This window comes from Mustela nigripes, chromosome 8 (genome assembly GCF_022355385.1).
Source record: "Mustela nigripes isolate SB6536 chromosome 8, MUSNIG.SB6536, whole genome shotgun sequence".
Lineage (NCBI taxonomy): Eukaryota > Metazoa > Chordata > Mammalia > Carnivora > Mustelidae > Mustela > Mustela nigripes.
Window position 1 is genome coordinate 28,714,041 of NC_081564.1, and position 24,954 is coordinate 28,738,994.

Here is a 24,954-nt window from a genome sequence, read left to right on the forward strand (position 1 = left end):
CCCACACTCACTTGTATGGCCCTTCTGGCAAGCCCATGAAGCCCCATCAAACAGCCCGTTCCAACACAGCTGCAACTGGACCCAGATGGGAGCCAATAGGGACCAGCCCAAGGGGGCACAACATGGCAGCTCATCCCTGCCCCTCTAAGAGCTCCCAGCATCATCCTGATGCCTGATCCAAACCCCAGATCTCTATTTGTTTCCAGTGGATAGAGCTGCCATTCCCTAGATGCCGGCCAGCTAAGCTTGAGGGGTATCATGGGTGGCCAGAGGCTACATCCTTAGTGAGCATCCTGCTTGCGGGGAAGCAGCCTGACCTCAGGCCTTGGGTCTCCAACCCAGGACTCACTTGTGCTGGTCCTGCCACGCGAAGCTCCGCTCTGGCTGGTCCCATTCCTGGGCCAGGACGAAGCGCAGCTCCTGGTCGGTGGAGAAGGTGGCAAGGGAGCCGTTCACGCGCTGGCAGGTCTGCGCCGCGTCCCAGTAATTCTCTCCGCTCAGGTAGACCCGATAGCAGCTCGCTGTGCCCTCATAGTGGTGCCACCCTGTCGGGCACTTCCCTAGGAAACATGAAGGACGGGAGGGGAGTTGTCCCCTAAATTAGGATCCTCACTCCAAAATGCAATGAGACACGCTGCATCTGAGGTCAGAAATCACCCCAGGGTAAATGAGGCTCGAGAAGCAAGCTCTGCTATGAAATGCAAGTTTCTCAAAGACACAGATTCAGCCCAAGGCACAAGCACATGCAGGGACTCAACTGATTTCTGTAAGGCCTTTGATTTACTTGGCAGGAAATACTGGCTGTCCAGTGCAGTTCAGTAAAGTAGATTTCATTCTCGGGTGAAATGTGGTTGACAAGATGACCAGCTCCCCATGCCTGCTCACTGCAAGCCTGGCGGGGGCGAGCAGAAAGGCTCCCTGCCCACACTGCTCCCACTACCCCAACACCTGGCTCTCTGGCCACTCTGCCAGCAAGCCCACTGCCTCCCGAGCCCAGTCCTTGGCCCTCATTTTCTCTTCACAAGGGTATTGGCCAGCACTCCCCTAAAATAGAAATGTAGGGGATGAGCGCTGGAAGTGCCACTGGGATCAAAGGACCAGCCCCTGCCACCCACAGACAAGAAACCGAGGCCCAGTATTTATGCAGCAGGCAAAAGCAGAGTAGCCAGTGGGGCCTGCATCTCCCTGAGGGGGGGCAGCCCAGCCCAGATGTCTCCTCACCAGGTGGGCCCACCCCCCCGGCCGGGAAGACTCCTGTTAGACTGTGTGGCTGGCCTCATGTAAGCTCTGTGACCTGTTCCACAGGATCTATAACCTTCAAATGCTACAGCACCTACCTCCTAAGCACACATTAATGAATAATAATTTTTAACAAAGCCAGCTGTTAACAGAACCCAACTTTTTAATGAATCTACGTCCTGTGGACTTGGTGAAACTTCTGCAAGATGGATGCTCATGTTTTTACTGTTCAGAGCCTATACGTGTAACTTATTAACAAAGGTACAGAGATTCCAAGAGGGGAAATGGCAGCTCTGGCCTGGAGCCAAGGAGGCCAGCCACAGCTATGCTGCAGTGTGAAGAGGGGGACAGCGCCACCTGCCCACTGAGGAGGACCCGCTCACATACTGCTGTGCATGCACGAAGGCCGGTCACTGGGGACCAGGAGCCAGGCCTGAGCTCATCCCTGCTTGGAAGGTGCACGGGGTGCACGGCATATCCCTGCTGAGTGTGTGGCAAGGGCTGGAGGAGCAGGGGATCCCCAGGGGAGGCTTATTATGGTTCTGAAGCTCCCACACATGATGTGTCCCACCTGCCACACCCCCTCCAGGTACGTTCCGCCTTGTCTCCAGGCAGAGGTGGAGACACCAAGATGCCAGAGGCCCAGCTTCCAGCCCAGGCTCCTCACCCACCACCCTGGGATGGGTCTAGAGGGAAGCAGGGGTGGCAGCTGACAGTGGGGAGCAACAGAAGGAGTGAACATTACTTTTTATTGGCTCAACTTTTTTTAATCATTTGAAATCTGTGGAATTATTAACCTCAGTAGCATCAGTACCTGTTCCAAAAAACAGCTAAGTAATGAAAAGGGCAATGTGTGGGCTGGGACACCACAGGACTGAGTCCCCCATTGGCTACATGACCTTGGGTGGGCTGACCTCAGAGCCTCGGTTTCTTCACCTACCAAGCTTGCCCAGTGTCCCTTCAACTACAACAATCTTTGCAGTTCACAGTTATTATGGATCAAGGCCAAGCACAGCATCAGGGTACGGGGGGCGGCTGATACCAGCTCTGCAGCTCTTTCAAGCCCGGTCAGACAACCCAGGTGCTCAGGTCTGAGCTCTGAGATAACCCCCAGGTGCTGAGTGTCCGTGTGTGTGTGGCAGGTTGGAGGGTTGGTATTAACATAGCCAACAGCCTCCTAGGCCCCACAAGACACACGTCACACGGCAGTTCCTCCTGTCTTGGTATACTGTACCTATGTATGTCACTACACCCGTCTGCTTACGACGGGGTGGTTTTGGTGTGGCTTTTCGATCTTTCAACCTTCTTTAATCTTGTAATGCTCCTTTAAAAATCTTAATGTCATGGGAGTTCATTAGATAATTAGTCTCTTCAAAAACAGTTTAGATAAAACCTCCCCTCCCCGTCAGCTGGACCTGATCTCTGGGAGCCTATTACTTCATCTACCAAAAAGCAGCTGACTTATGGAAACAAGCAGCCCAGTTCCAGAGCTGGGTTCGCATCATGGCTTCACCTCTCAGAGGCTGGGGTGACCTGGGATGGGTCACCGTGCAGCCTCGGTCATCAAAGGAGGCAGACAGCCCGACAGCCTTGAGGGGCCATTTCTGGAGGCCAACCCCTCGTCTGGCTGTGTGGCGGGCCGCACAGGGCCACAAGGTGTAAGTCTCAGACAGGGCAGGTCTGCAACTTACTGCTGAAGCGCACGGGCTGCGCCACATTCACCGCATGGAAGTGCTTGGGGTCGCTGCCTCGGGCCCGGCCCGGCCGCGGATCCACAGCCTCCTTCCCATGGTAAGGACGGGACTCCCCAGTCACTTCTGAAAGCAAGAAGAGAAGTGGGCTGTCAGCGCAGCTCACGCAGCAGTGAGGCACACGGCCGCACGGGACTCTCTGTGGCCGGTACCAAACAAAAGCACAACATAGCCTCCTCGGGGCTGGGAAAACCAGGTCGAGCGGAAGGCAGCACACAGTCTAGTTACTCAGGTGTTTAAAGTCTCAGAAACCTTGCTGCTCAGGCCCAATGGATCACATGTGCTCCCTACGGAAATTAGTGTTCATTTTTTTAGTACTATTATGGAAAGAGGTCTCTCCTTCATTGTGTTTTCTAATGGGCTGCTAGCACAGCACAGGGATAGTCATTCCCGCAGCAAATCCCTCAGCAGCCCTGGTTCCCTGGCGCGGGGTGGGGAAGTCTCTCCAAAGGCCAGGCCGCCCCTTGTACTCCAACTTGGGAGCCTCCCGTGAGCATGGAGGGGGAAGCACTGTGTGACACCGTCCTCTGCTACCCGCACTGGGCCTGAGATGATGGCTGAGGCCCTGCCTGCAGGTTCCTCTCAGTGCCCCAAGGCCAGGGCCTTCTGACATTCCTGCATGGCTCTTGGGCACCCGGCCCATGCCCCGCTGTGCAGATGGCCTCCAGCACAGTTAGAAGTGTGAACAGGAAGCTGAAGATGAGGCAGACTTCTAGTTTCATGGATCATGATCTGATAGCAATTCCTAAGCTAGTGCTTCCACAGTCTCTCTGTAGAGTTCTCCAACCCTGAGAGCACCACTATCCACCCTCTCAAAGGTGAGGGGTGATGCGGGGACGTGATGTAATGTACCCGAGGCACAGGACACAGCCAGGGGCAATGTCCCATCCAGACTGCCCTCCTCCCTCCTCTGCCTGCATGGGAGCATCTCAGTGCACAGTGAGGACACCTGGTACAAAGTCATGCCAGACAGCGGTGACCTTGGTCTGCAGGGCAGCAAACAGAAGCAGGCGGCTCTGCTTCCCCAAGGCCATGTCCAGCAGGCCTGAGGCAGATGACATGGGCACATGGCATGGCGGGTGGGTTTGTGGGAGACCTGGCTCCACGGTGCTCCGCTTGATGGAAGCTTCACCAGCTATCTGATCCTGCTCGTGTCGCAAACTCTAACACTGTTTTCATTTCATAAATAATCTGTATTTTCCCTCATTGTAAAATAACAAATCATGCACGTGAAATAATAGAAACACAGAAGTCTGAAAAGCCAAAACATAAACCACTACTATGCTCAGTCTGCCGCCCTTCCATTCTTTTTTTCTGTACAAATCCCTAAAAGTACTGGGATCACATCACTCTATTTTATGATATGCTTTGTAAGCTTGAACAGAAGCGGCCTTCCATATTCTCAAATGCGCTTAAGAACACCACTTTTACTGGCCACAGAACATTTTGTGAATGGATTTAGTTATCATAATCCCCTATGGTTAGAACTTTAGGTTGTTTGCATTTTGTCATTACCTATAAAAGACTGCTTAGAACAACCTGTACAAACATCTCTGGGTGTGCTCCTCCTCGTATCCTTCTGAGACCCTGGGCAGGCCACAAGCCCTAGCAACTCTGGCTCCTTCCATTATTCAGTACAGTATTAACATAGCCCCCACCCAGGCAGGTGATGTGGCTCAGGGGCCATCCGGTTACTAACCCCTCTAAAAATATAAAATGTGCTACCAATGAAGCTCAATTCAAGGCAAGACCTTAAAGGAGAAGCACATTCAAGGCCTTCGGTGCAACCTCACCACCAACACGACCTCACTGCGGTCACCTGTGTGTGCTGCAGCTGCTCTCTTCAGGACTTAGGTGCCCCATCCCCACTGCCTGAGCACTGCCACTCCTGGCAGAAGACTGGCAGCTCTGACACAGGGCAGTGCTACAATGAGCATCCCCTTCCCACCCCAATCCTGAGGAGGCAGGCTGAGGAGTGGGGACACACACACTGAGGGATGGCAGACCAGAGACAAGGAGGGCTTCCCAACAGAGGGCACAGCTTAGGCAAAGGCCAAAGGGAGACACATTTGGGACAAGCTCGAGGACAGGTTTGGGTGTGGTGAACATGTTTCCCTACACCTGAACCTCACATGTCCCTCTGTCTGCTCCAACCAGCAAGACCTGTGATTCTACTTTGGGTCTTGGCCTCTGCCCCAGACCCAGCACAGCAGCACCTGGTAGAGGGCCGGCCCAGCTGTTCACAGAGACAAATGAAATCTGCAAGAGAGACAAGGTAAGAGTGTGTGCTACCGGGGTCTGGATGCCGGCTGACTGTGGAGGGTACATGGGGCAATAAGGCAGAACTGCTCAGGGAAGACAGCAGAAAGCCAAGCAGTGAAGGGGGAAGCCACTTTGCACTGAGCAGGCTTCTCTGGTGGCTCAGGTGGCAATTCTGAGCCCTTCTCTTTTCCGTGATTTCTCTTCAGGGCCAAACGCCCCAACCCATGCCTCCCCCTCATCACTCATTTGTTCAGCGCCACCATGGGAACCCACTGGCACAGACCAGGGACTTCCGAGTGCCCTGGGGACCAAGAGAAGCAGGAATGGGTGCAAATGGAGGAGAGAGAGAGTTCACTGGCGTAGCACCCCTACAGGCCCCTTAGGAGCACCTCTGACAACACCAAATCTCCTTCTGCAGCTCACAGCATTTTCCCTTAGGGCCAGTTGGTGGGTGTGAGCTGATATCCCAAGAACCGGTTTCAGGATGCAGACACCCCAAAGCAACTCTCCTGTTCCTCTCCCTCCCTTTCCTGTTCAATCTCAGTGTGCCAGGCACTGTTCTAGGCAGGGGAATATAGTGAGTGAAACAGCAGACAATCCTGTCCTCCCTTAGTGAGGCCCTCAGCCTGCCTTCTCTTCCACCCAGCAAGTGGGGATGGGCACACCTACACCCTGTGACTGGGAAGGGAAGAGTCTGAGCGTGGACACCACAGGCTGTTGTGTATTCTGCTCTCTTCGGGTATCCTTGCCAAGACTTCAGAATAACTTTGGCCACCAAAGACGGATGGAGTGTATGGAAGGAGACATGAAGCAAGGAGCAGCCAACATGGTTGAGTTGGTACTAAAAAAACAGAGGGAAGGGGAAATGTCTTACAGATGGGAAAGCAGGCTCTGAAGTGTTATAAGGCTTGCTTCATGAACAAGTGGAAAACAGGAGACATGAGCCTTCCATTTTCTCCAGGTCCACTGGACCCGAGTCTCCTCCTACCTCACAGCACGTCCACCAGAGGCCCATTTCCGGCCATTTTCCCAAGCTGTGTACTGGGGCTGGGGTGGGAGGGTGCTGGGGAGGGTTAGAGCTCAGGGCAGTGACCTCTTGCTCTACGAGGGGCACCCAGCATGCCAGGTTTTCTGCTTTTACACCACAGGCCTCATAGGCAGAGCTGCGGGGAGGGGGGATAAGGCAGAGGAGAGCCTTAAGTCCAACAAGGAAACTGAGTCAGGTCAGACAGCGGCATGCTTGCTTCCCCACTTTATTATTTGCAAATAAAGGACAAAATACGAGTGATTCTTATTTGTGTTTCTAAGATTGTATAACTTCTAAGATTGTATAACTTGTCCAAATACAGTATCAGGGTCCAGATGAGCTTGTAACCTCTCCAAATAAAGGGCAAGACAGACTGGTACTTCTTCAGCACTCCAAGTGGTCAGAATACGTGTCACTTTCCTTCCGTACACGAGAACAGGCTTAGACTCGTGGTCAAAAATCAGATGTAAGTAACGCTTGCTTACCAAAAGAGGATTTCTAACAAGTGAGAACCTGAAAATAAAAATTTTGAGTAGTATTTCCATTATGTTGTACATTCTTTACCCTGATTCTCCCCCAACCCCTGCCCGTCACAGCCAGGGTCATGGAGCTTATTAAGAATCTCAATGAGGCGGGATGCCTGGGTGGCTCAGGTCATGATCCCACCATCCTGGGATCAGGCCCCAAGTTGGGCTCCCAGCTCAGTAGGGAGTCTGCTTCTCCCTCTCCCTCTGCTCTTCTACCTGCTTGTGCTCGCTCTCATTCTCTCTCTCTCTCTCAAATAAAAAATATTTTTTAAAAAAAAGGAGTATCACTGAGGCCAGGGGTGCATGGGTGGCTCAGTCATTGTCTGCCTTTGGCTCAGGTCATGATCCCAGAGTCCTGGGATCGAGCCCCAAATTGGGCTCCCTGTTCAGCAGGAAGCCCGTTTCTCCCTTTCCTACTCCCCCTGCTTGTGTTCCTGCTCTCATTGTCTCTCTCTCTGTCAAATAAATACATAAATAAGTAAATTCTCTATATATATACTAAAAAAAAAATCTCACTGTGGCTAAAGGTTTGCTAGTTCGGCCAAGTCCCAGGACTGCCACCTTCGTCTTCATTCTACCAAGGTTTTGAGACCTATCTTCTGAAATAAGAAATCAGCACTTTTGCTTTCCCCTTTTATACCTATGTGGGCAATATGTAACTCACCACAGAGAATAACTGTAAAGATACAGCCCTGTCAGTTCCAAGCTCAAAATCTGCTTGCCTCCTGCTTCGAGGGTCCACAAATGTCTCAGGCACAAGTTCACAGAGGAAATGCCTTACCTTCCATTAAGGCTGGTGACAGAAGCTGAAGCTGTCAGATAGTCCTGTGACACACTCAAGATGTGGCCTTGGGTCTCAACTGCGAGCAGAGATATGGCAGAAGCAGAATGACCTGGTAGGAATCCTCACCCAAGGTATGTGATGTATTGATTCTTCATTTTTACGTACATATATCACAAGATGAAATAGAAACGTGTCTCCCCTCCTCCCAGCCCCCTGCTCCTAACCCCATTTCCTAAAGACATCTTTTTTACTCATTTTTTCTGATAGTTCGTCCATATTTCTAAATAATAGGTTGACCCAGCTATTTCCAGTTTTACCAATTTTGAATGTTGTCCACTGACTTAATGTTAGGATGGGTACAAATTTAGCTCATATGCACTCTCGCCCACCTTCCTAACAGAGCAGAATTTTGTAATTAAAATTCGTAGAATAATATAATAATGTACAAGTGTTCTTCACTTGTGAGCCAGAAAGCATACTAGGTATTTCAATTCCTGGAATTAACATGTGCATTAATTTTTAAATTTGCTTAGCTTTTGGTAGATCTACTGCTATTCCTCCCAGTTGCTAAAGCAAGTAACAATGCCTAGCCATAAAAATGTTAAACACTTGAAACATCATATCAGAATCTCCTGGCACCACTCCTCCCTGGGAAGGTCCTCCCCTACTTCCTACCTTCTAGCACAGGCTGAATAAGCTGCTGTCTGGGCTGGGGCATGGCTGTAATCCTGGGGTCCATGTGCTGTCCTCCTGTACTGGGCCCGCTGTACTGGGCTACCTTCTTTTCTACTTTACCGCCTCCTTTACAAGACACATCTTCCTAAGAAAGGGCAGGGCGACTTTTCTGATTCTGTCCATATCTGAAAATGTCTTTATTCCATTCTCATGCAATAGGTTCCTCTGGTTGATAACATTTCTGGAGCTTCTATTAGAGATATCCAATTGAACGAACATATTCATCCACCTCTAGTCTTTCCTGAAACTCCTAATTAAAACAAAAATAATGGAATTTTTAAAAAGGCATAGTCACAGGGATAAACAACAGGAAAGAAGATGGCAAAGTTGCAAAAACTGGAAAACAAAAGGAACAGGGTCCTGGGATCAAGGCCCGCATTGGGCTCTCTGCTCAGTGGGGAGCTTGCTTCCTCTTCTCTCTCTGCCTGCCTCTCTCTGCCTACTTGTGATCTCTTTCTCTCTCTGTCAAACACCACACCACAGAGGAAACAATACAGAAGGAATGCCTATAGGACACTTAACAAAAACATGCCATTATGGGAGCCTGGGTGGCTCAGAGGGTTAAGCCTCTGCCTTCAGCTCAGGTCATAGTCTCAGGGTCCTGGGATTAAGGCCCGCATTGGGCTCTCTGCTCAGTGGGGAGCTTGCTTCTTCCTCTCTCTCTGCCTGCCTCTCTGCCTACTTGTGATCTCTTTCTCTCTCTGTCAAATAAATAAATAAAATCTTTAAAAAAAAAAAACAACACGCCATTAACATACTCAAAGTGAGAGACAATACTGTATCCATAAAACAAGAATGGGATGCTATTAAAAAGGAACATAATACAGACACCGTACAGTAATGGTACATCATAATTTGCCTGGGGATGATCTTGGTTTATGCCAGTTTTCCCAGTATCCTATCCAGTTTATTAGCATTTGTCAGTCTTAAGACTGACTTATTTTAGAAGCAAATCACTCAATTTATTTGAGCCCAGAAAGCTAAATCCTAGGGTAACAGATGAAAAGTAAGGTACCTATATCATATCAACTATACTTGCATTAAAATTTTAAAAAAGAACAAAAAGGAATCTGGCAATATTTAGCAAAACTACATATACACTGACCCTTTGACTCAGCAATCCTGTATTTAAGAATATACAGTGAAGGTACATCTTCAACAATTCGAAGGGGGGAAACATGTATAAAGTTATTTATTGTGGCATTATATTTAATAGCAAACTAATGAGAATAACCTGAAGGCTCATCCATAGGAGGACTAGTTAAACATAAGTATGGTAGGGCGCCTGCGTGGCTCAGTGAGTTGAAGCCTCTCCCTGTGGCTCAGGTCATGATCCCAGAGTCCTGGGATCAAGCCCCACATTGGGCTCTCTGCTCAGCAGGAAGCCTGCTTCCCTTTCTCTCTCTGCCTGTCTCTCTGCCTGCTTGTGATCTGTCTGTCAAATAAATAAAAAATCTTGAAAAAAAAAAACATAAAAAAAAAAAAATATATATATGCAAGCATGATATGGTCCTAGGATGGAGTACAACACAGTTGTAAAAAAGAATGAAAAAGATCTTTATGAATAAATATAGTGACTTTATGGGTATTCTGTTAAATTAAAAGAGAGAAAAATGGGCGCCTTTGGCAGCTTAGTCAATTAAGCATCTGACTCTTGATTTTGGATCAAGTCCCGCATAGGCTCCTTACTCAGTGGGGAGCCTGTTTCCCCCTCTCCTTGTCTTCTCTCTCTGACAAACAAAACAAAACAAGAACCCAAGAAAGATAAGCCAGAAACTAATCAAATTACTTACCTATAGGATGTGAGTAAAAACAGGGCAAAGAGAGAAGGAGAAGAAAGAGAAGTTTTTTGTTTGTTTTTGTTTTAAGATTTTATTTATTTGACAGACAGGAACCACAAGTAGGCAGAGGCAGGCAGAGAGAGAGGAAGAAGCAGGCTCCCCACTGAGCAGAGAGCCCGATGCGGGACTCGGTTCCAGGACCCTGGGATCATGACCCGAGCCGAAAGCAGAAGCTTTAACCCACTGAGCCACCCAGGCACCCCAAGATTTTCTTTTTTTTTTTTGTAGGCTCTATGCCAACGTGGGGCCTGAACTCATGACCCCAACATCAAGAGTCACAAGGTTTACCAACTGAGCCAGCCAGGTGCCCCTGCTGAGAACTTTTAAATATATGTTTTTATACAGTTACAACTTCTGAATCTTACTTACATTTTACATATCCTAAAAATAAGTAAGTCAGTTACACAACCTTGTGAGTATATTAAAAAATGTGAAATTGTGTATTTTAAAGTGGTGAATTTTATGGCACACGAATTATATCTCAAAACAAAAACATTAAAAATAAATCAATAAAATGAGAAGGCAAAGTCCTAAAACTAAATACAAACTGGATGAAATGTTAACACAGTCACCCCAAAGAAAACAAGAAATGAATGCTAGTTGACTTTTGACTTGAGAACTGACCTCACACCCCATCAGTGGGAAACAGCCTACTAACATTTAACAAAGTACAAAAACATCCTGGAATTTACCTAGTAGATGAGTTCTTGGTAGTGGTACAGGAGTAGTAATTCCAAAACTACAAGTATTTTAGGACTGGCCAAATGGACACAAATATACAAGGTGTTGGGAACACAGTTCTTACTATGGGAAAAAGAAGATAAAAATATGAGATGGGAGTAAGAGAAGAAGAACTTGAGTATAGAATAGAATTGGAGGTATGAATAAATAGGAGCTTAGCGGGGCGCCTGGGTGGCTCAGTCAGTTAAGCATCTGCCTTCGGGTCAGGTCATGATCTCCGGGTGCTGGGATGGAGTCCCACATTGGGCTCCCTGCTCAGGAGGGAGCCTGCTTCTTCCCCTCTCTGCCTCCTCCCCGCTGCCTATGCTCTCTCTCTCTCCCCCACCAACAAATAAATAAATAAGATCTTAAAAAAAAAAAAGATAGATGAAGTACTTAGGGGTAAAATGTCATAGTATCATTAATATACTCTCCAAGGGTTCAGGAAAAAACCGTAAAAAAAGCAACTGTAGCAAACTGCTATGGATAGGTGAATGCAGCTAAAGGCAATATAAACACTCATGTACCTTTTCTACAGACTTGAAATTTCTCATATTGAAGGTAAGGGGTAGAAGGGAGCTGACAAACCCAGATCTCATCCCCTGTACTTGGTTTGCTCAGGCAACCCTGTCTCTCCTTCACCCCTGCAAAGATGGGTGACTTACTGAAGACAGGGTCAAACAGGTGTCTCTTGGTTGAGGGACACCAGTTCAACTGAAAGTCAGGGTTCTGTACTTAGCTGGGGAGGGCAGAGTCTCAAGTCCCTCCTTCCAGAACCCCAGCCTCCGAGAAGCCCGGAACATTCCTCTATGGAAAAATCTGGCCAGCGCGGGGCGCCTGGGTGGCTCAGTGGGTTGAAGCTCTGCCTTCAGCTCGGGTCATGATCTCGGGGTCCTGGGATCAAGCCCCGCATCCTGCTCTCTGCACAGCAGGGAGCCTGCTTCCCCCGCCCCTCTCTGCCTGCCTCTCTGCTTAATTGTGATCTCTATCAAATGAATAAAATCTTAAAAAAAAAAATCTGGCCAGCCCAAGAAAAAGGTCCCCGAGGGGAGGACACTCCCAGTGAAACGATCCAGCTGGTTCACTGTCCATGGAGGCCCACAAGCACAGAGCTTCCAGCTACACACAGCAGACAGGCAAGGCCCACCAACCTCTGCTGAGAGCCTACAAATGAAAACACCACACCACAGAGGAAACAATACAGAAGGAATGTCTATAGGACACTTAACAAAAACATGCCATTATGGGAGCCTGGGTGGCTCAGAGGGTTAAGCCTCTGCCTTCAGCTCAGGTCATAGTTTCAGGGTCCTGGGATCAAGGCCCGCATTGGGCTCTCTGCTCAGTGGGGAGCTTGCTTCCTCCTCTCTCTCTGCCTGCCTCTCTGCCTACTTGTGATCTCTTTCTCTGTCAAATAAATAAATAAAATCTTTAAAAAAAAAAACAACACGCCATTAACATACTCAAAGTGAGAGACAATACTGTATCCATAAAACAAGAATGGGATGCTATTAAAAAGGAACATAATACAGACACCATTAACCCCTCCCACCCAAAGAAAAATATCCACTAGAAATGCACATGATGGCAAAAATGAAAATCTGTTAAAAGATGTGGTGCAAGTAGAAACTTCCTTAAAGTAAGATATTATTTTTTTAAAAAGATTTTATTTATTTATTTGACAGAGAGAGAGAGATCACAAGTAGGCAGAGGCAGGCAGAGAGAGGGGGGAAAGCAGGCTCCCTGCTGAGCAGAGAACCTGATGCAGGGCTCGATCCCAGGAGCCTGAGATCATGACCTGAGCCGAAGGCAGAGGCTTTAACCCACTGAGCCACCCAGGCGCCCTGAAATGAAACTTCCTTAAAGTAAAACAAAATGACAAAGAGGTGGAGAACTAGAGACTGAAAAAACTGGAGATCAGTCCAAGAGCTTCAACTTCCAGTAACACATCTAAAAAGAGACAAGATAAATGGAAGAGGAAAAAAAAAAAATCTAGTGTTTTCTTTCCCTAAACCAAGAGGCATGAGTTCCTAAGATGAAAAGATCTGCTAAGCGGCTAGCACAATGTATCAAAAGATACTCAAAATTTCCAGAACAAAAACAGGTTTCATTTAAAGAACCAGAATTACAGCATCGGCAATGTTGAAAACTCATAAAAATGGAGAAAGATCTTCCAAATTGTAAGGGAAAGTTATTTCTAGCTAGTAATTCTAAATTCGGCTAAATCTGTATCATGTGTGAGGGTGAAATAAAGGAATTTTCAAACATGTAAGCAAGGAACTAAAAACTTTTATCTCCATGTTCCTTTTCTGCAGAAGTTATTAAAGACAGCAGTACATTACTTAAATGAGGGAAAAAAACAAAATAGGAAACTGAAAAACAAAGGATCTAACATGAGAGAGAGAGAAAGAGAGAGAGAAAGAGACACAGGCAGACAAGTGTGGACAGACATGAGGGAGAAACCTGCTGATTCACCCATGCTGATGGTGAAGGGAAAACCCAAGAGGGCAGCCGGGAAGGTGGGCAGCAGGCCCTGTCAGCACTAAACCAACAGGTGAAGTCAGGTGGCTCTGGGGAAGGAGACTGCAAAATCACTCCAGCAGAATAAAATGGGAGATGTACAACTGAGGGGAAATCAGGAGAGCTCTATTCCTGCTAAGGACTTTTTTTTTTTTTAAATGTAAATCTACAGCCACTTTGACAAACCATTTGGCCATTTCTTAAAAAGTGAAACATAAATTTACAATATGACCCGGAAATCCCACTCCTATGTACTTTCCAAGACAAATGAAAGCCTATGTCCCCTTGAAAACTCGCAAAGTTCATAGCAGCTTTACTAACAAAGTGGAAGCAACTCAAATGCTCATCAAAGTGAAAGAGTAAACAAAATGTGGCATAAGCCACAGAATGGAAAATCTGCTGTGAAAAGGAACAAACCACTGACAGAGTCTGCAAATGGATGAGCCTCAAAGACATGATGCCACATGGAAGAAGCCAGACACACAAGGCGGCATATGGTATGATTCCCTTTATAGGAAATGTCCAGAAGTCCGCAAGTCTGTAAGACGAAGAAAATAGATTAGTGGTTGCCTGGGACTGGCGGAGGGAACAAGGAATGACTACAAATGGACAGGGGATCTTTGGGGGCAAGAGACATGCTCTAAAGTTGCAGAACTCTTTAAATTTCACAAAAATCATAGACTTGTATGCTTTTAAAAGTCAGAAATGTTATGGTACATAAAACTACATCTTTTTTTTTTTTTTGAGATTTTTATTTATTTGACAGAGATCACAGAGAGCCAGTCAGAGAGAGAGGAGGAAGCAGGCTCCCTGCTGAGCAGAGAGCCTGATGCAGGACTTGATCCCAGAACCCTGGGATCATGACCTGAGCGGAAGGCACACTGAGCCACTCAGGCGCCCCCATAAAACTGCATCTTAATAAAGGTGTTAAAAACCTGAAAGTCTTACTTAAGACACATAAAACGTTTTCTTTAAAGTACTTTGTTAAAAAGTTTTACTTTGTTAAAAAGTAAAACAAAAAGAAAACTACATGGATGGACCTTGAAAATATTATGCCAATTGAGAGAAGCTAGACACGAAATACTGCATATTGTATGACTCCATTTCTATAAAATGTGAAGTGTCAAATCCACAGGAACAGAAAGTGAGTGAGTGGCTGCCAGGGGCTAAGGCTTGAGAGAAAATGGGAGAGTGCCTGCTGATGGACACAGGGTTTTATTCTGGGGTGACAAAAAAGTTCTACACTTGGGGCGATGATTCTGAAAATGTTCTAAAAACCACCAAAAACTGTACTTACCAAGCAAATTCTACGGTATATGAATCATACCTCAATAAAGTTATCAAAACAAAAAGATGATGATGACAATGTTCAATTCTGGCTTAAGACAAAATGTTTCACCAGCAAAAAGGAAATGGAATCCCCCTCCATGCCCTGCCAAGAGCAGCACAGATGGAGCAAGAACTCTGGGAGTGAGAAGACAAAGGGGAAAGTGTCAGCCACCTTGTTCAGGAAAAATCAACAGAAAATGCCTAAAACCATGGCATTTAGAGACCCACAGATAAATGCTAAGTGAATCAATAGTTAAAGAAATTTCAAGTATTTGCTTCTGAGAAGTGGGAAATGGGGCAGGGGACATCAGGGTTAAGTTCTAAAATAAAAAGGCTTATAAAACTATCTGAATATTCAGATCGTGTGTACAAATAACCCTAATACAACTCCAACTAAAATTCTGATTTAGACAATTAAAATCAGCTCCTCTTCAGATCCAGATGGCCTTGCCCCATTGTTTTCCCACGCCGGTGCCGCTGCTGAACATCTCATGCAATTCTGATTCCTACTCTTTTCACCAGGACCTGTGCTCTCACTCTTTTGGACGTGTGGTGTTGACTGTATTTCTGACATACTGCAATTATACAAGGTATCTTGTCTAAGTCTTCTAAAAATTATTATGCCCTCTTAACTCCAAAGCTACATGACTAAAAGACCCCTGCTCCTATATTTTTAAAAAAGAACTTGGGATGCCTGGGTGGCTCAGTTGGCTAAGCAACTGCGTTCCACTCACATCATGATCCCAGGATCCTGGGATCGAGTCCCCCATGAGACTCCTTGCCCAGCAGGGAGCCTGCTTCTCTCTCTAGCTGTTCTGCCTGCTGCTCCTCTGCTTGTGCTCTCTTTCTAGGACAAATAAATCAAAAAATATTTTTTTAAAAATTAAAAATAGGGGGGGCGCCTGGGTGGCTCAGTTGGTTGGACGACTGCCTTTGGCTCGGGTCATGATCCTGGAGTCCCAGGATCGAGTCCCACATCAGGCTCCCAGCTCCATGGGGAGTCTGCTTCTCCCTCTGACCTTCTCCTCGCTCATGTTCTCTCTCACTGTCTCTCTCTCAAATAAATACATAAAATCTTAAAAAAAAATAATTAAAAATAGGGGCACCTAAGTGGCTCAGTTGGTTAAGTGTCTGCCTTTGGTGGCTCACATCAGGCTCCCTGCTTGTCAGAGAGCCTGCTTCTCCTTCTCCATGCCACTTGCCCTGCTTGTGCTCGCTCTCACTCCCTAATAAATAAAATCTTAAAAAAAATAAAAGATTCTTATGGGGGATGGGTGGCTGGGTGGCTCAGCTGACTGAGCGTCCAACTCGAGTTCAACTCAGCTAATGATCTCAGGGTTGTGAGTTGAAGCCCCACATTGGGCTCTGCGCTCAGCATAGAGTCTGCTTGTCCCTCTCCTTCTGTCCCACCCCCTGCTTGTGCAGGCTCTCTCACTCTCAAATAAATAAATAAATACTTTTTTAAAAAGATTTTTTTTTTTTAATTTGACAGATCACAAGTAGGCAGAAGCAGGCAGAGAGGCAGACAGAGAGGGAGAAGCAGGCTCTCTGCTAAGCACAGAGCCTGATGTGGGGCTCGATCCCAGGACCCTGGGATCATGATCTGAGCCAAAGGCAAAGGCTTAACTCACTGAGCTACCCATGCGCCCCATAAATAAATAAAATCTTAAAAAGAACACCACCACACAAAAAAACCCCAAAACTCTTATTGGGCCAACTGGCTGGCTCAGTTGGCATGCAGCTCCTTTTAAAAATTTCTTTAGTGGGAGAACACATGTACACAAGCAAGCATGTGGAGAGGGAGAGGGAGAATTTTAAGTAGGCTCCACACCCAGCATGGAGCCCAACATGGGGACTGATTTCACGACTCCCAGAGATCACAACCGGAGCCAGAATCATGAGTCATAAACTTATTAGCAAACTGTACCACCCAGGTGCCCTGAGCATGCGGCTCTTAGTCTCCATTGTTGTGAATTTGAGCCCCACACTGGGTGTAGAGATTACTTAAAAATAAAACCATGGGGCGCCCAGGTGGCTCAGTTGGTTAAGTGTCTGCCTTCTGCTCAGGTCATAATCCCAGGGTCCCGGGACTGAGCCCAAATTAAGTTCCCTGCTCAGTAGTGAGTCTGCTTCTCCCTCTCCCACCCCCACTCATGCACACTCTCATGCTTTCTCAAACAAAGTCTTTTAAAAGGAGGGGGCACCTGGGTGGCTCAGTCGGTTGGGCATCAGAATCTTGCTTTCTGCTGGGGTGGTGATTTCAGGATCATGAGATCAAGCCCCACCTCAGGCTCTGCACTCTGCACAAGCCTGCTTAGGATTCTCTCTCCCCTTGGGATTCTGCCTCTCCCCTGTCCCTCTTGCTGCTCTCCTCCTCTCTCAAAAATATTAATAAATCTTAAAAAAAGAAAGGAACTTATACTAATCAGATACTGGATTTTCCAGACTAATTTTTCAATGGGTAAGAGCTCTTTCTTAATTTGCCTTTTCACAGCATTCTGTTTGTGTTCAGAAAATAGACTGTGTATGTATTTATATGTACATATTTTCATTGTGGCAAAACACATATAAAATTTTATCCATTTCTGGGGCACCTGGATGGCTCAGTCGGTTGAGCAGCTGCCTTCAGGTCTGGTCATGATCCCAGGGTCCTTCGATCAAGTCCCACACTGGGCTCCCTGCTCAGTGGGGAGTCTGCCTTTCCCTCTCCTTTTGCTGCTCCCCCTGCTTGTGCTTTCTCTCTGTCAAATACTAAGTATTTTAAAAATTTAACCATTTTTAAGGACATGGGTCATATACCTTTCTTTCAAAATGGAATTACTGGATCTAATGGTAGTTCTATTTTTAATTTTCTGAGGAACCACAATCTGTTTTCCACAGTGACATACCATTTCACATTCCCACCAATTGTGCAAAAGCATTCCAACTTCTCCACAACCCACCATCATCTCCACTATGACTTGTTTTGATAGCAGCCATCCTAAGGGTGTGAGTGGTGTCTCATGGTGGTTTTGATTTGAGCTTTCCTAATGATTAGTGATGTTGAGTGCATTTTCATGTGCTTGTTGGCCATCTGCATATCTTCTATGGAGACAGTCTTCTGCCCATTTTTAAAATTTTTAAAAATGATTTTTAATTATTTGTCAGAGAGAAAGAGTGCACATGCACATGAGCACAAGCAGGGAGAGCAGCAGGCAGAGGGAGAAGCAGGCCCCCGCTAAGCAGGGAGCCTGATGCAGGGCTTGGTCCCAGGACCCTGGGATTATGACCTGAGCTGAAGGTAGATACTAACCTACTGAGTCACTCTGGTGTCCCTCCTTTGCTCATTTTTTAAAATCAGATTTTTTTGTTGTTGTTGAGTTGTAGGTTTTTAAAATATATATTCTCAGTATTAGCCCTTCATCAGATATGATTTGCAAGTATTTTCTCCCAATCCATAGGCTGCGTATGGATATCCACTCTGTTGGATGTTTTATGGCAGTTTTAAATTTTGATGCAGCTCAATTTACCTCTATTTTTCCTTTGCTATGTTTTTTTTAAAATTTTTCAATTTATTTATTTTCAGAAAAACAGTATTCATTATTTTTTCACCACACCCAGTGCTCCATGCAATCCGTGTTTCCTTTGCTATGTTATAGGTGCTACCTGTAAGAAATCATTGCCAAGCCCAATGTCATTAAGCTTTTTTCTTATGTTTTCTTCTATAAGTTTTGTAGTTTTAGCTCTTATGCTTGGGTTTTTGACCCATGTTGGATTTTTGTACACAGTTTAAGTGAAGGTTCTCTGGCATGTATGTGGCTATCCAGTTTTCCCAGCACCATTTACTATTCTCCCCACCCATGAACCTTACTCATGTGGAAAATAATTTTACCATATATATGGTTTATTTCTGAGTTCTCTATTCTATTCCATTGGCCTATATACCAGAATCACACTGTCGCGATTACTGCAGCTTTGTAGCAAGTTTTAATATCACAAGTGTGAGATTTCCAACTTTATTCTTTTCCAAGAATGATTTGGCTATACGAATTTTAGGATGTAGTTTCCTATTTTGGCAAATACGGTTTTTGGCATTTTGATGGAGATTGTACTAAACCTGTGCATTGCTTGGGTAGTACTGACAGCTTCCTAACTCTTCCAGTCTGCGAACATGGGATGTCTTTCATGTATATCTTCTTTAATTTCTTTCAGCAATGTTTCATAGTTTTCAGTGTACTAGGTTTTTCATCTTTTTGGTTAAATTTATTCCTAAGTGTTTTATTCTTTTTGATGCTATTGAAAATGGGCCAGTCTCCTTCATTTTGTTTGTTCATTGTTAAGTGTATAAAAACATAACTTTTTGTGATTTTATGTCCTTAAACTTTGCAGAATTTTATTAGTACCAATAATATGTGTGTGTGTGTGTGTGTGTGTGTGTGTGTAATCTTTAGGATTTTCTACATATAAAGTTATGCCACCTGTGAACAGGGATAATTTTACTTCTTCCTTCCCAATTCTGTTGCCTTTATTTTCTTATCTAATTGCTCTGGCTAGAATTAATTTCCAATCCCATGTTGAACAGAAATGGTAAAATCCTTGTCCTGTTTCTGATCTTAGAGGAAAAGCTTTCAGTCCTTACTACTGAGTAGGATATCAGCTGTGGGTGTGCCCACAGCTACAGGCCTTTATTATTTCTAAGTAGTTTTCTTCTATTCCTAGCTTGTTGAGTGTTTGTATCATGAAAGAATGGTTAATTTTACAACATGCTGTGATTTCCTCCTCTACATTTTGTTAGTGTGGTATGTTACATTGATTTACTTTGTTGAACCATCCTTGCATTCCAAGAGTAAATCCATTTGGTTACAGCATATAATCATCTTAATGTGTTGTTAGATTTTGTTTCCTAACTTGGCTCAGAATTTTTGCATCAGTGTTCATGGGATATTGGTCTGTAATTTGCTTCTGGAAGCTTGTATCTGGGAATTTTCCATTTCATCTAGGTCACCCAATTTGTTGGCACACAATTCTTCAGGTACTCTCTCATAAACCTTTTTATTTCTGTAAAATTGGTAATAATGTCAATTCCGTCTCTTTATTTGGGTGTTCTCTCTTTAGTCCTTCTAGCTAAAGGCTTGTCAATTTTTTTGATCTTTGGTTTTGCTGATTTTTTTCTAGATTTTCTACTTTCTATTTACCTCTGTTCTAATCTTTATTTTCTTCATTCTGTTAGCTTTGGTTTTAGTTCATTATTTTCCTAGTTCCTTAAGTTCCTTTCTTCCTGTGAAGTTAGGTTGTTGACTTAAGATCTCTTTTTTAATGTAACATTTACAGCTGTAATTTCCCTCGTAGCACTGTTTCCACTGCATCCCAGTGGTTTTGGTATGTTGTGTTTTCATTTCATTTGTCTCAATATTTTCTAGTTTCCTTCGTGATGTCTTCTTGACACTGACCATGTTTAAATAAGAGTGTGCTACTGAATATCCACATATTTGTGAATTTTCCCCCTTTCCTTCTACTGGGGACTTCTAGTTTTGTTCCATTGTTAACTGGAAAACATACTTTGTATAATTTCAACCTTCTAAATGTATTGACTTTTGTGCCTAACATATGGTCTATCCTGCAGATTATTATATGTGTACTGGAGGAGAAAACATGTGTATTCTGCTATTGTTGATAGCTACTGTGATCCTGTAAGTGCCCAAGGCTCTAGTCCCCTTTCTTTGTTCATTTGTTCCAAAGACTCAGTAGTTTCAATGCCCTACAAATTCACTTAGTCTTTCTTCTGACTGGTGGAGGCTACTATTCAACCTTTCTAAGGGATTTTTCAATTCAGTTACAGTGTTTTTCTTTATAATTTCTTTCTCTTTGTTGGTATTCTCATTTTGTTCATATTGTTATCCTGAGTTCCTTCAGTTCTTGGTGTTTTCCTTTAGCTCTTTGGGCACATTTAAGATAGTTTTAAAACATTTGTCTAGTATGTCCAATGTCTGTGTTCTCAAGGATAGTTTCTGCCACCTAATCTTATTCCTTTAAATGGGCCATATTTTCCTCTTCCTTTGTATAACTTGTGATTTTGTTTTTGTTGAAAATTAATCATCTGAATATACAGCCACCTTTCCCAATCTTTGCAGACTGGCTCGGTGTTAAAGTCCTTCGCTAATTAGCACGATTTGTTCTGAACCTTGGGACCACTTGGGTATGTATCTTGCCTAGGCCTGTGTGTGAACTTTTTTTATTCCTAAGTATAGATGGCTGTTTAAGAAATCTTAATTTCATAGAGACTTGTCACCCAGCTTCTCAATATTCTTAAGTATTCTATTGCATCCCTCCACCCCTATTCCCCTGCCCCAGGACTGCAGCTCTGCAGTCCCCCTGCAGCTTTCAGGAGCCCTTTTTTCCACTGTCCACAGCTTTTCACAGCCTGAGATCTGAGCTTCCAGTCAGAGAAAAGAGATCAGTCCCTCAGACAGTCCCCAGACAAGCTAGAGTGTTTCAAGTTAAGGACTGCCCGGCTCCATTCTGTTAGAAACAGAGATTTTCAAGCTGGGCTGTTGCTTTCTTCAGACCTCCTGTGCCTGGTGGGAAGTGGGTGGGGCAGAGAGGAGTAAACATGCCACAAAATCTCCTACCATTTCAGTGAGGCTTTTTTTGACTGGGTGTTCCTTAGACCTGTGACTGTTTTGGGAGCTTCTGTAAAGTTATAGAACCAGCTACTCTCTGGGTTTTTTTTTTTTTTTTTTTTTCATGTGTATGTGGGGGGCTGGCAGTGGTAATGTAAGGATGAGGGGTTGGAGTTTCTTAGACTGACAGTTCAAAAGATGTCAGAATAAACTTTCAAAGTTTGCTTATTCTTCCCTGAATTAATAAAATAAGCCACTTCTAATATATATTGAGAGGTTATTATGTGCCATGTTCTGGTCTAAACAATTTATAGTTATCAAGTTATTTAAAAGCCTCAAAAGAACCCTAAGAGGCAGGTACTGTTACTTTGGCCATCTTACAGATGAAGACAATGAAGTTCAAAACCGGCCTGTTCAGAGGACCACAGCCAGTTAAGTGGTGGAGACAAGGTTCCAGCCCCAGCAGCTTGGTTCTGAACCTCCACATCTGACCATCATTTTACATAGAGCAGAATTAGCCACCTCAGGTCACCTTGTTTGGACTCTTCTGGTCTAAGATGCTTTGTTCAGAGTCCAGTAAGCACCCAGATGTTTTCTTCCAGAGTCTAGAAAGCACCAGCTCTCTTTCAGGTTTAAGAGTAAAGTGGTTCAGCTTATCAGAGGCTCTGTAAACACTAGTGGGGTTCAGATGAGCCTCAAGGTGGGGGAGCACAGTGGGAGAGTCAGCTTTTTAGTTGGGTTGAAGATATGGCTGAGGGTCTCACCTGTCCCCAGAGAGAATTTCTCTAAATTCTTCTGTTCTCAAGCTCCACAGTTGCCCTCTGCTTGGCCTGCTGGGCCTGGTGTCTCCTATTTTGCCAAAATTAAGTACAAGTGCTATCCAACAGAAATAAAATGCAAGCCACATTTCAATAAGAAATGAAATTAATTTTAATAATGTAATTTAACCCAATATATTAAAAATACTATCATTTCAACACATAACCAATGTAAAAAAGTATTAATGGGGTGTTTTACTTTTTTGTTGTACCAAGTCTGATATTTGGCGTGTACTTTACACTTGTAGTCTGTCCTTGCTCGAAATGGCCACATTTCAAGTGCTCAATAGCCACACGTGACTCGGGGCTACTAATAGGGCAGTGCTGGTCTACAAAATGAAGTTCCTGGCTGCTGGTGGGAGGGGTCATCTAGCTCTGTGTAGCAAGGAAGGGAGACCCATGGTGAAAGAATCCCACCAACCGATCCATTCCCATGCCAGGTGCCCACCAGCCTCAGTATTTAGAGCACCAAGCCTTTCAGTGGTGCTGCCTGTCAAACCAGTTCATTTCCTATCATTTTCCCCTCAACCAGGCTCACAGTTACAGTTTCTCTGCTGTGCTAAGTTCACTCTCCTCCTACTAGCTTTTCTTAAAGGAAAAAAAAAAAAAAAAAAAAAAAGCCTACATAGTATCTGGCATATTCCAAAGAACATATGTAACACAAATGTAAGAAATAAAGCCTAATAATAAAATACAGCTGTGAGCCCTCCACCCCTATTCCCACCCTACTTCAGAATCCAGACATGAGCTGTAGGGTTGTTTCTTATTCCTCTGTCTCCCCACCAGGGAGGAACCAAGAGCCTATACTTTGTTTCACCATTTTGCCTTTTTTGTTATCACACCTGTATGTATGTACATAAGACAATGGTCACTTTTGCTTGTCTTTATGGTGTTGTGTTTTTTGGCAAGTTGCCTTTGTCACCTACACGCTGCTCTTAAGATCCAGTGATGTTGTCACAAGGACCTACTATTCACTCACTGTTGTTTGGTCCATAATCGCCATGATGTGAACACAGACATCTGGGCTGTTTCCAAGATGTTTATTAGTATGAAGAGTGCTGCAAGAACCTCTCTAGAGCTCCCCAGATGAAAATCCTGGACCACAGAATATGAGAATGTTCAACTTCGTAAGTTAATGCCAGTTTTCCAAAGCAGGTACATCAGTTTATCCCCCTCACCAGCAGCAGGTAAGATTTCCGAGTCACTCACATCCTCTCCAACACTTGGTTTTGTCAATACCTTAATTTTTGCCAAGAGACATCTTAATTTCTGCCTATTTAAGTAACTGTAAAGTGGAATCTCACTGTGGCCTTGGAATTCTAATGAGGCTGAATATCTTTCTATCTGTTTAACCACTGTTCTTGTTAATTTTTCCGTGACATGCCCATGTGTCTTTTGTCCACATGTAGGAGTTCTTTATGTGTGCTGGACTATAATCCTTTATGTGTTATACATATTGCAAATTTATTCCCACTCTGTGGCTTGTCTGTTCACATTCTTTACAGGTACCTTTTGGAAAAGGGAATATCTTAATTTTAATCTAGTAAAACTGGTCATTTTTATTTTAGAATTGATTATCCTTGTGACTTAAAAAACAACAACAACAACAAACTTTCCTACCAAGGTCATAAAGATATTCTTCTAGATTGTGTGTGTTCTAGAAGGTTTTCTTCAATTAACCTGGAACTAATTTTTCTGTACATTTTATATACATGCTCTCCCAACTGTCACAGTGCTACGATTGGGGAACCTAGCCTCTGCCCAGTGATATGTAATTCCACCTGTGCCATATATCATTTCTCAGGTCTGTTTCTGGCAGCTCTTCTGTTCCATGGGCCAATCTGTGCTTCCCTGAGCCAACGATAACGTAAGCCTTGGCACAGGTAAGGCAACTGCTCACACCTTACTCTTCTTCAGAGTGTCCTACAATATTAGGACTTTATCTTCTGCACATTTTAAAACTGACTTGTCACATTTCCCAAAAACCCCTTTGGAGATCAATCTAAGAACAGGCCACACTGAGTCTTCCTAGCCAAGAATATCCTGTCTCTATTTATTCAAATCTTTAATGTCTCCATTACATTTTTCAAATCTTTAATGTCTCCACTACATTTTTCTCCATTAAGGAACTTTATGCATCTTATTTTAGTTTCCATTTACATCAAAGATGGTTCAGTCAGAAGAACAGAAGCCATGCTAGGTATTTCAAAAACAAGGGGTTTAATACGGGGTATCAGGTACTTTCAGAGCAACTGCAGAGGCTGGAGTGTGCACAAAAGTGAGCCACCTCTAGCCTTCCACTCCGCCTCTGCAGCTTTAGTCCCAACTCGGGACACCATCCACAGGACAGGAACCCGCAGGAAACCTCCGCCCATCACAGCTGCTCTACAGTCCTATGACAGCAGACAGGAGGCCGCTATGGAGGCCAATGTGCTCCCTCACCCGCGCACCCCCACACCACTGCCAGAGGAAGAGAGTCCACCTCCCTCTACCTTCCAGACTTCATGGGAAGGATCTCTTGGGCTAAGTGAGAGCCAAAGCCCACTGGCAGTGGGGTCTGAATAAGAGAGCTCCAGCCTTCCAGCCCTGGAAATGCAGGCAATGTACTGAATGTCCAGACTGTATCTAGCACCATCCATTTCCTATCTTCCAAAAACATACTGAAATTACTGGCCTTTTGTTCCATCTTTTTCCATTTTACATCTTTCATATCTTCTATACTCTTTTACTATAATTTAACAGGCTTTCAGGAGGACAATAACGTAATCTCTTACAGTCCCTCCAGAAGTCCTGAAGCCCATGTTC

The 24,954-nt window shown here is 44.7% G+C and overlaps 1 protein-coding gene across 3 annotated transcripts in view; it reads right to left on the minus strand.

Moving 5' to 3' along the window:
- The window catches only part of DGCR2 (DiGeorge syndrome critical region gene 2), a 94,056-nt gene that overhangs the window by 33,251 nt on the left and 35,851 nt on the right, over positions 1 to 24,954 (minus strand). For 2 of the 3 annotated variants that reach the window (XM_059409049.1, XM_059409048.1), the window contains 2 exons: positions 2,931 to 3,056; positions 350 to 560 (listed from right to left, as the gene is read on the minus strand). In XM_059409049.1, the coding sequence (XP_059265032.1) occupies positions 350 to 560; positions 2,931 to 3,056 (337 nt within the window). The remainder of the gene's footprint in view (positions 1 to 349; positions 561 to 2,930; positions 3,057 to 24,954) is intronic. The other variant, XM_059409050.1, reaches the window with a different exon arrangement.